Raw genomic sequence first — 12,075 nt, 5'->3', positions numbered from 1 at the left:
TACTGGACTGTATGGAATCTTGACATGCAGAAGTAGCGTGAGGGGGGACACAATTGAGGGGTTAGACAACAGTGCCATCTGCCGGTCAACAAGGATTAGCGACGTCCCTGTACATACATTTGATTACATTTGTTGAAATATGTAAAGGGCAACGCTTTACGAGAAAAATAATTTCTCCTTAGGATGTTTATCGCACATTTTGATTTTTTTTTTTAAATTAATTACGGTGATTATTCACTGAATTCATGAATTAGAAAATGGAAAACTTTCTTGGATTAAATAAAAAAATTGAGAAATACTGCCATCACTGGACTATCAATTTACTGACATCACAAAGTATGATAGTTTGATTTTTTTTTCTGTATTGGATGACCACCAAATTGTACCACTTTTTGAAGTGCTCCATTTGGATGTTCCATTGTGATGATGATGATGATAAAGTGGTTGCAGATGTACCTAACACTAAGTCATCATTTTAAACGTATCCGCCTTGCATCCATCTCCATTCAAAAGTAAACAAACAAGACCAGGTAGGAGTAATCTGCGGGAATAATCCATAACTCTCATCTATTGACATGTTTTTTTTTTCACATTTTCATTTTAACAAGCTGAAAAAGAGGCTTTGTGCAAGAGCAGTTTTTTAATCCCTTGAGACACAATAAGCGTCTTGACTGTTTCCTCGCTCGGTGCGTGTTCAAATGTGCTTTTCCATCACCTAGTTACATCTATGGGCGATTATAAACCTTTGTAAGAGGAGCTTCATATTCCATCTTTGCCTCTTCTTCTTGCTCCTAATGACAGTGTACCGTCTACAGTAGACCCCAGCGCTGCCCGGCATGTTGAACTCTGCGGCACAGTGTAATCACAATCAGATCAATAACTAATCTTGCAGTATGGCACACCACTAGAAGACAATACGAGGTTAGCATGGTGTGATTCAAACCCCTTCCAGAGTTGCTTTTCATGAGAGAAAAGAAGATTGAGATATTTGAAGTAATAGCAGCTTTCAAGTAATCATCAACTGTCGCGTGGAAACCCTACAGCCCGAGGAAGGTGAAAATAATGTGTGGGTGATGGTGGGAAAAAAGGGAGATACCACTTTTCTTTTGTATGCAAGGTGGGGGAGAAAATTGCAATGTGATGCCTGACATGTTCTATTCTAGCTTTAGTATGTATTCATACAAAGTGTCCTTTATAGCATCTTAGGAAGGCAACTATTCAAATTTTATTTTTAAGTACCTTAATGTACTTGTTGGAAATCCATCTATTAGGAATTTAAGGACCAAAGAAAGGCCTCGACAAAGTTGACAAGTTAGGAAACCAGACTTTGCATATTTCACCATGAGCACCTGGTACAATACAGATTCACTTATGTAAATAAAAATAATATTAGCGCGTATATATGTTTTAGTGGATAAACTAAAACCAGGTGATGAGGAAATATGACTAAAGCCAATTTTTGCATTTACTTCGGGGTAAAAAAAACGGCAGGTTTCCATGAGGCTCAATTTCTCACATTGGCCACTAGAGGGTGCTGCTACCTCACTATAAAACACAGCGACGCTTCTGACTCCTGTTCACGGCAAGGAATTGAGGACGCGCTTTAAACCAACCTAGAATCTAAAACGACTTACCTCCACTTTAAGTAAATCACCACAATGTGACAATTACCTAGATGTAAAAGAATGATCTATGCTACAGCTTTGGTACTGGATGGCATTCAAATGTGTCCCTAATGAAGTTGCCGTGGAAACCACCGTTTAACTATATAAAATGGTTATTTATCCTTATTGCGGCTATTATATCTATATAGCTAGCTAACATTTGATCTTTTGTAGATATCTGTCAAAAATAAATAAAAAAAAATAGCAATAAAGAAAGACTATTTCCCTTTGGATAGTGCGTTTGAAGATTTACAGTCCCATAAATGTACAAAGTTAATTAGTGCGTTGTTAAACATTTGAAAAAGTCGTCCTACTCTGTATTCGAGGGAGGCGAGTCCACATCTAAGACAGAAGACAACTGACATAGAATGTTGACGCATGCTTCGATTCAAATGATCTCATTTAAGGATGGAAGGAAGGGAGGGAAGGGTAATGGGTCAAATTGGAATAAGTGTGACCGTAATAAAATAAATGTTTTGGCCCTAAATACTGTTGCAAGTAAAGTCCCATCACAGGTCTGTCTTGAGTCTATCCCCCCTAAAAACATCCAGCCCCCTGTCCTCCTTCTGGTATTTCCCAGTGAACCCCCCAATTCCATCCCCTCCCCTCGCGTCTCCTCAGATGGATTCTTCAGCCAGTCGAGTGGAAGCTGCACGCCAGACGTCGACTCGAAGCTGCCGGGTCACAACACTCGCATCCAGACGATCACGTGAACGCGCGGACACACAGGGTCGCGCGCACGAGCACAGAAAAGGGGGGGGGCAAGAAGAAGAACAGAAGGAGGAGGAGGTGGTGAATAATGTGACAGGATGTGGTTTCCCTGAGCTGGCAGAACATCCGCACGCATCAAGCGGGGACTTGAAGAGTCTTGACGGCCGCTTCTGGAGTACTGCGTTCAGCCACATAGGAGAGCTCGGAACCAAAACCGCCTTAACCTTCGTCCACGCGTGGGATGCTTCGCTCCGCGTGACGCTGACTCTACTTTAATCCACAGCGAGAGGTAAGTTCGCTCATGCGCTCATTTCCACCCCATTTGTTTGTTTAATGATGAACGCAATTGTGAATGCGTTTAACGCGCAGATTGCAAAGTTGACAGTTTGTCGGCCGTCACCGGTGCGTACAAGTTTGGTGCACGCGTGCCTGCGCTGACGTCACGTGAGTTTTGCTGCCAGCGCGTGTCGGTTCCACCTGGATCGGCCAAAACAAATATTATATACATTATATGACCTGGATCGGCCAAAAACGGGCGATATTATATATATTAAATGAATATCTTAAACATGTATGACTCTTAAAGATAAACGGCTTCCTATTAAATGGGCTCAAGGTGTGAAGGAGCTGGAGTGAGTGACGCTAATTACTACTTTCCTATCTGTCACTGACAGTGACAGCAGGGACTTGTGGTCAGGGTAGGCAAATGAGGCAGTGCCGCCCCCCTGCTGGCTGTCCTCTGCATGTGAAGAGTAAAAGAAGAACAAAACAACAACTCATGATTATATTAAATCATGTTCCATTCTAGTTCTATATGCATTTGTAAACTTAATAGTCAACAACTCTTATTTCTGCAGAGTTACAGTTGTTAGTCTTCTTCATATGCTCCTGACTCATTAATACAGACAAAACAAAAATTAGTCGAAATTGCAACTGGGAAATAGGTGGTGCTTCCCGGTATTGCGCAATCATTGTATTGTCCAGACATACTCCATATATGGCCATAATATCGCAATGCGAGTTTCGGTAAGTGATGGCAGGTTAAATAGGAAAAACAAGCTGAGGGATGTCAGTGAGGAGGAAGTATGGGGGCATGAGAGAGGAAAAGGCGTGTGTGTGTGTATGTGTGTGTGTGTGTGTGTGTCTCTCGGCGTGCTTGTGCGAGAGTGAGAGTGCAGATAATTAGTTCCAGCTGGTGGCCTGTGGAGTTAACTTTACGCTGTTGGTACACACACACACACCGTAAGCGTGTACACACACAATCACAGACGCACACAATTGTAAATGTGGAAGTGATTGGCGTTGCGTCACACTGCAGTCATGCCACCAAGCCTCACGAAAGAGGTCAAAGTTGAACTAATGGCCAGATGAACGCTGACGAAAAGTTTCGTTTTCCTTCCTTTCCTTCGACCACGCTCTGTGCTCCAGATGTTTGTGTCGCCGGTCAGGCGTGACATGGCGTGAAACCTCGGTTTACTCCGCGTTAAGTCTGCAAGTGAGTTTCTTCTTTGGATTTTCGATGGTGGAACTTAATCCTTGAGAACTTTCACCAGGGCCTTTTAAGATCATAGAAGATCGCGCCATGGAGCCATCCAACACATGCCAAGTTGCTAGCTAAGCACATGTTTACACTCACGACTCTGTAGCGCCCCCCCTAGGGACTTACGCCTCTCGTTTTGTAAACATCATTAACACGGACGGTGACGCGGGTACGAGGGGACCGCCGTGTGTCATTGTCTGCTTTTAACGACTTGATGTTTGCGCCTTTGGCGGTCCCGTGTGGGTTGTTTAATGTCATTCAGGTAAATTGACTGCTGACTCAAATGGTTTCTCCTCACTAAAAGACAAATGAGGAGGAGTCGGGGAGCTTTCAAAGGGCACCCACGTGAACGCAAAACTAGCAACTTTCGGAGGAACATCTTACAGCTGGAGCTATTTTTTTAAATATAGCCTAGCTTCGGCTTTAGCTAATTTAATGTGGCCCCCAAAAAAAGCTTGACTTCAAACCCTAATTCAGAACCCTAACCTTTATTTCAAATTCGTTCACCGGCAGATTAATTCAAATGCATATTTGACGTCTATATCCGTCAATGGCAGTGAACGGTTGACTAAATAAATGAAACCCCGCATGTTTATTGATGACACAGGTGTCAGTTAGCATAGCCTTTATTTCCGCCTCTCTGTGGATTCAAACCGCACGTCTCCTCCGTTCCATTGTCCGTTTTGTTTTGGACCGCGTAAGCGGTCCGACAACACGCTGAGCGATCTGTCTTTCGATGAGCCCTGCCGTTTTCATCTGGAGCAGTGTCACCTCCGTTGCCATTCCTTTTTGCTCCTGCTGCAAAAAGCTCTTCTGCGAGACCTCGCTTTTCTTTTTTTTTCTCATTTCCTCCCATGACAAACGTGTACCTACACGGCGTAGTTGTTCTAGTCATGCAAGGATCACTGACTTGTCTTGTAACGATTGTGTCGGAAAATTGCTGCGCTTATTGATTGTGTAATGCGCACCTGTCGATAAACGCCTAAGGGCCTAACCACTTCCGCTTCAGGCTCGTTTATTATTATTATTTTATGAATTAATGAGCCTTGGTGGAGCAACTTTACGTGAAACTTTGAGTCGACAGTAGCGATAAGATACCAATGTCGATAATGCGATATCATATATGGAAAAAGCTCGCCTACATATGAGGTGGTTCACTCAAATCGATGTGATTGGCTCATTGCTAGTAGTGTTCAGAAAAAAGATTCAAAATGATTCATTGATATGATTCGCTCAAATTTAGGGCTGCAGCTATGTTTCGGGGTTTTAATATTCTGATAGTTAAGCGATCGATTAATGGAGGAATTGGAGCGATTTTAGTTACGAGCATAGTTTTGGAGTTAAATTTGTATCTCAAGGTGCCACTTTGATTCGATTCAATAAATTACAATCGTGCACACTTGCGACCTCCGCTCAATCTGTCAACAATTGTCACAAATACAGAGAGTGTCTCGAATTTTCCTACAACTTCCTCTCCAAAACCAACTTTGAATCCAATCGTGTTTGCGAGCGTTCAGACGGTCCACTACCTCCAGGCTGTTTACAAACATATGACGGAAACGCTTTTTTTTTAACCTAAATCCGGGTGCAGACGGATTATGCGGTGAGAATCAAACTCACGAGCGCCTAAGGCATGCGAGAGGAACCGGGAAGAGAAGAGGAGGCAGCGGCGGCGATGGTGGTGGTGGTCCTGAAGAGAGAAAGTGACAATGAAAGAAGAGAGAGAGCGGCTGAGAGAGATTGCTGCCTATTATTCTTCTGAGAAGCCGACAGTCGACGAGGGGCTCGTTCCCATGGCGATAGCAGCCTTCATGTGTGTGTGTGTGTGTCTGGGCCTTGAGATGGCATGGAGGCGGTGGCGGGTTTTGGCTGGGGTCGGCATTGTGCCGCTCGCTCGCGTCCTGAAATTGGTGCACGTGAGAGGCCCTCTCCGATTGGTCGCATCGCACGCACGGCCGATGACATCGTCGTTCGGCGATGTCAAGCATTGTGCGTATTTTAAAGGGAAGCCACTTCGATCGGACCGGGAAAAAGCACTCGGCACCAAAATGGGGTTGTTGTGAGATGTGCAGTCGACGTCGTTTGGTTAGCCACGCCACTTCCTGTTTACCCCGCCGACTGATGCGTTCCCAAATTCATTTCCAGCATCTTCTCCCTGGGCTCCTTTTGTTTGCCGTTCCGCCGCATCTTCATTTCACGCTCGTCGGTCCCGCCTGGCCCGTTCTCCTACCTCGATTGAGTTTCACCTTTCCCCCATTCTTGCCGCTAACCTCATTAGCCCAAGCCGCCGTTTGCTCATTTCCTCTTTTTGTCCCGCTACCACCCGCCAACTGTGCACACTTCCTCAGTGCATGCAAACACCCGAGCCCACAAATCCCCCAAGGGGGGGTTCACGTCCTGTGCTGTCGTTTCATCGTGTCCGGGCAAGATCATGTGACCGGGCCTAAATAGCCCCACATTCGATTCAAAAGCAAAAAGCCGCCGTGTGTCCATTGGTCGGTTCTTCTATCCATCATTTCCCCTTAGCCTACGTCCATCCATCGATTCCTTCCACAAAGAATCAATTTGGTGTTTTGGGGATACGCTACGACTTTCCGTCCTTCTCCTTCATGCTAGTTTGCATTTCATTTGCACTCTGATGTGAAGCGCAAAGCCGTGAAAAATCAGTCGTGTTTATTTTTTTTTTTTATTTGAAAAGGCTTATCCTCACTTTTGTCATTTCTTCTGCCTTTCAAACTCGTGCGTGAATGTTACACGTTTTTGGAATGCTCTATGCTAGCCTAGCTTTCCGCTGTAGTCACACTGATTATGTTGCAGAATTTGATAACTGATTTGGGTGCGTTGTGTTAATGTTGTTTTAATGTGCATTCTCTATTCATAGATTGTCTTTGAACCCGACATAAATTAAAATTAATGAGCTCGCTCGCTTCAAAAGAACAATATTTACATTGTTAAAGGAAAAAAGTATTACAAAGCGGCTGCATTGTTCTATTATTAAAATGTCCAATGTAGGTTTTAGTTATTAACGAGTTCAACTAAAAGATTTGTAAGGCTGCGCGGTGGAAAATTGAAAGAATGCGGGTTGTTGTTGTTACAGGAAAGCTGGCTAATCTGCCAGCTCGTCATTTGGAAGCTTCTGTTGTTTTTTTCCTCCTCCACCTTCGCAAAAAAAAAAAACATTTAGTCTGTGAAGAGGCTTTGGGAGATAACCTAAGGATAAAGCTATGAAGCCCAAACGAATAGACGACCCGACAACTAAAAAAAAAAACGACTTGTGATTCGATGCGGTTTGTCAAAATGTGATTATTTTGGACATAACCTCAACGGTTTGGAAAATCGAAACTTGAAAGAACCGAAGTGGTGAAACTCAAATGTGTTTTCAGTGTCGGCGGTACACCGAGTGGCGTCATGGGCTGCGGACTGCGTAAGATGAAGCCTACGTCGGCCGAGAAGTCACCGGGCAAGATTTACTCCACGCTCAAAAGACCTCAGGTGGAGACCAAAGTGGGCGTGGCCTACACCTACCGCTACCTGGATTTCCTCATCGGCAAGGACGGTAAGCAAATGAAAGTTTTTGTCACTTTTAATACTTTCGTCAATTTGATATAAATTTAAATATCATTAAAGGCAATTTTTAGTTTTAAACCAACAAACCGGGTACCGTAATTTTCGGACTATAAGTCGCGGGTTTTTTTCATAGTTTGGGTGGAGGGGCGACCTATACTCAGGAGCGACTTATATACATATGGTTTTTTTTCAATTTTTTGGGCATTTTATGGCTGGTGCGACTTATACTCCGCAAATTACGGTAATTGTTTTATTTTTTCGATTGCCATTTGAAGTCTACTTAGCCGAGGCCGCCGTCAATGTCACAAGCATTTAGCGTTTGAATTCATCTACTTGTGGCTTTTTGGGCGATAAAACAAATTAGACTTGATGTCTTTTAATTAGTTTTACGCCGCTGCTCTCTAAGCACTTTCTTCTCCCAACACATCCGAGCTACTGTTATTCATCCTTTGTCGGGGAAGGGATTTTTTTTTTCAAGATAACTGATTGATGAATTGATTATATTAGCAGCAAAACATTGTTGGTAATTACAGAATCTCTTGAGGTTTGTGAAAATATTGGCATACAACCTTGGTTATTGAGGTAACCAATGTATGAATTGATTTGTGTATGCTAGTTTGAGCTAATTGCTAATACTGTATTATGGCTGTAACCTAATTACTGACACGGTTGTGGTGTTTTTTTCTGTCTGGGGTGGAGACACCGGTTTGAAATAATTTAACAATTAATCATAAAAGGATTCTCTCTCGAAGAAAAAATCTCTAAATCACTGCTTAAATTGAACAGGGCGGCGGCCATTTTGGTTTGGGGCGGGGCTTAATCATCCTGAGGCTCCGCCATTAAAAAATGAGCCCAAAAGCGTGTTTAATAGCTGCTTGCGGCTTTGACTTATTTAGTTTTTAGGAATTGATGTTTTAAAACATGCAATTATGAGCATATAAATAGTCTGTCTTTTATTAGAATCATAAAAATATGGACATTTGCAAGCGCTGCAGTAAAATATTTGCATTTATCGGCGATAAACAGGCTTTGTTTTCACTTTTGTGCGTGGGTGGGATAATGGAATGCAGGGGGAAAGGCGGAAATGCTGAGTGAGTATTTTCCTGTCGACTGAAGACAACTCACCATATTGTTTCCACTGTAAAAACTTTTGTATCTGCTGACTGAGTGGGTGGGGGGGGGGGAGAAAAACACTCAAACAAAATGGCACCGCCTACTTGGCGGGAAGTGAGGTGAAGGCCGAGTTCACTTCCTTGTTTGTTCCTCTGGGTGGAGGCTTTTTTTTTTTTATGTGTGTTAAATTTAGACACGTTGCTCCTCTGCTGCTCGTCCGGACTGATTGCATTTCACCACAGTCGATAGACACATATTGATCCGAGCCGCGGTCCAATCGCAGCCAATGAAGCGTTCCTTTGATGGCGGCTGAAAAGAAGCGGCCGAGCGCAACGCACCTTATCGCTTCCGATAAATAACTTTGGCAGCATTTGGAGTGCGAGCGTGATGCAAGACTAGAAAGGGGGACGAGAAGAGAATTCCCGACTCAATGTCACGCCGGCCTTCTGTGAGAAGGGGATTCAATTGCAGCTCTCCAGCCGCTGAGCCGCGGGGATAAATCGTAGCCCCCCCGCCGTCCCGCCGCTAATCTCCCACCGGAAAGACACTCTGGCGCGACGCTTTCCCGCTGACCTCTCCCGCAGCGACGAGTTGCATCTGAGAGCCGCTGATGCAAAGACGAGGCGGGAGCAGGAAGTCACGGAAGGGGGGGGACAAATTATTTTTTATGCGTCCCTCACCTGACGCCGTGACGACCGCTCATGTCGGTTAAAGGGGGGAAGGGGATTCAGGAGAACTCACACACAGCCGGCTCATATTTTCAACAATTGCATTTAGCGTAAACCAGATTTGTGTGCTTTGGAGAGGCAGCGGCGGTCACAACGTCAACAACAACATGGAAGCACTGGCTCATTCCCTGCGGCGTCGCAATCCCAATATCAGACGCTTTGGTTTTTGCGTGCGTGGCGGCGGTGAAATAAAAGCAGATGACAAGCTTTATTACTTACAGCTCTCCTCCAATTTACGCTGCCTTTCATCAGCCCCAAGCTTATTTTGCTACATTTTGACGCCGTTTAGAGCCTCTCTCTCTCGCTCGTGATGTCACACTGAGGTAACAAGTGATTGCAAACTTCGCTCTCAGCCTAAAATAAATAATAAAAATCATAATAATAATAATGTGGGAAAAATGCGCCAAAAATCAATCAATAAATAAATAAATAAATAAATAAATAGTGATTTTTTTACGGATAAAACTCACAAACAGAGTTTGGATGGATATGAACATATAAATTCCACACAATTCTGAAAAACAAAATCATAAAAACAACCCAATCTTAACATGGCTTGTAAAGTAAACCTTCTGTCTGCAGCTGTCAATCAAACAGAAAGCAAAATCGCTGACTGGGCCAGAAAGGAGTACCACATTTCACACTTACTATATCTAGGAAAGTATCTTTAATTATTTCATGATCCTGAGTGTTTTTGTCTGAGCACCTCACCCGACTACCAGAGAATATTCAAGTCTTTAATGAAACATGAAGAAAAGAAAAAACGAGTATAAATGTAACAAGGTCATTCTGGATGCACGTGGGAATCCAAATGTGCTGATGCAGTGAACTTATTCAGCCACCGGGGCGGCGCCGGTTGGCAGGCTTTCAGATCTGGCGGCAGACATGCACTCCCTCGAGGAAGACAACACACACAACACGCACACACCGACAGTGATAGACAGCGCAAAGGTCGAGTGATTGTGTTAAGAAGCAAACAGCTCACGCATGCACTAACACACACAATAACCTACACAAACACACACACGCAGACCTTCCATCCTCTTCATCCATCCATACTGTCCCATCCTGTCATCCTGACACGCTAATGGAGACTAATCAAGTGTCGGAAGGAGCACAACGGGCGCTTCGTCTCCAGACTTTCCGGCTCACCTCGCTCCCCGCCCACCACGTTATGTTTAATGTGATTGATGGGCGGAAATAAGTCCACAGACACGTACTGACCACTTCATTTGGTGCACCTGCCCATATCATAGTCAACTGTATCGTATTGTAGTTGTAATGAATCGTATCGCAATTGCATCGTATTGCAATAAAATTGTAATTGGAAAGGATCGTATTTGTAATCGGAGTAAAACGTATTGTAATTGGAGCAAATTTGATCGCATCATAACTAAGGTGAATTCGTCACATTGTAAATTGGGGTTAATCGTAATTGCGCCGAATCATACTGTAATTGGAGTGAACCTTATGACATTGTAACTGCGGTGAATTGTACTTAGCGGTAATTGAAGCAAACATAGCATAATCGAGGCTAATTGGATCATTATTGGACACAATCGTATTGGAATCGGAAATGTATTAAAGGGAACCAAACTTGGAGTTAGTTGTATCGTATTGGAGAGAATCGTACGTATTGCGAGCGTATCAGCATTGGCTGTATTGCGAACACGTCCGTGCTATAAACTCGAGCGCTAATTGCCTCAATAATGGGCAATCAGGCCTGACTAATCAAGCACAGATCCTCAGCAGGATCAGCAGGCATGACCTTGAAAAGCTGCAGAAGAACTTTTTTTTTTCCCACCCGGCAGGTTGCCATTGTCAGTGCATTGCTGGTACATAATTGATGAAAGTTGCATATCATTAAGGCGACTTGAAAGTAAGACGGATGTCACTGAACAGATGCTAGCATATGGCCAGCGTTTGCTAATTCACAACTTGCTGATGTAAACTGCAGCTCGCACAGGATTTCCTCCGCATTCCAACTCGTAATGTTTCTCCGAGGTATATTGCAGTTTTTATACTGCGTTGTATTGTTTTGTTTTGTATAAACAAATAAGTTGCGGTTGATTGATGATTTTTCCAACATGTCATTTTTTTTTAGGCTTTTTGATTTCTTCTACTCCCAGTTGAAATGTACTGTAAATTAAATAAATATTATGGCAGTTAATTTATATATAAAATGCTCTAATAATTAGCTCCTTGCGGCTAAAGCCTGACGGCAGCCATCTTACGTTGCCACTGTTACTGACAATTTTTAATATTAATTTTTCTCTGAAATCATTGTGTTCATTCTTTATATTCTATTTAATCATGTTTTAACTTTTTTTTATGTAATACAATATTAAATATTGCTACCAACATTGCTGACTTTCTTTGCACTCAAACACATAGGATCTTTGTTTTTCATCGTCCTGTCATGACGGACACGCAAGCCGAATTTAGTATGACTGCAACGTACTGGAGGCGAGTATTTACCTGCCGTTCTTTATTTTTTTCCCCCGCCGCTGCTGGTGAAGGGTCGGTTGATTGAGGTGCTTTTTGCATGCACGCTGCTCTTTGATTGCAGCCATTTGTCGGCGTGACGAATTTGCCGACGTGCAAGAGAGACGAAGAGGGAAAAGCAATCAGAATTCACCTTGCAGCGGCTGCCGTGTGGATAGATTTTCTCAGTTTGAAGCCGGAATGTTCCGACGTGCCGAGCTCGGTTGCGCTCGCCTGCATGACGTGTCCGACGTCTCCTATACATCAT

General features: G+C 43.5%; 1 protein-coding gene across 1 annotated transcript in view; it reads left to right on the top strand.

Annotated features, from left to right (window-relative positions):
• Positions 1–2,313: 2,313 nt before the first annotated feature.
• Positions 2,314–12,075, top strand: part of LOC133160574 (raftlin-like) — a 38,622-nt gene continuing 28,860 nt past the window's right edge. Inside the window, exons 1-2 of the mRNA XM_061288349.1 lie at positions 2,314–2,664; positions 7,299–7,471. Coding sequence (XP_061144333.1) covers positions 7,324–7,471 — 148 coding nt within the window. The 5' untranslated portion in view covers positions 2,314–2,664; positions 7,299–7,323. The remainder of the gene's footprint in view (positions 2,665–7,298; positions 7,472–12,075) is intronic.

The sequence above is a fragment of the Syngnathus typhle genome, linkage group LG10 (assembly GCF_033458585.1).
Source record: "Syngnathus typhle isolate RoL2023-S1 ecotype Sweden linkage group LG10, RoL_Styp_1.0, whole genome shotgun sequence".
Classification (NCBI taxonomy): domain Eukaryota; kingdom Metazoa; phylum Chordata; class Actinopteri; order Syngnathiformes; family Syngnathidae; genus Syngnathus; species Syngnathus typhle.
The sequence above is the reverse complement of the archived record's forward strand: the minus strand, read 5'-3'. Positions and strand labels throughout refer to the sequence as shown.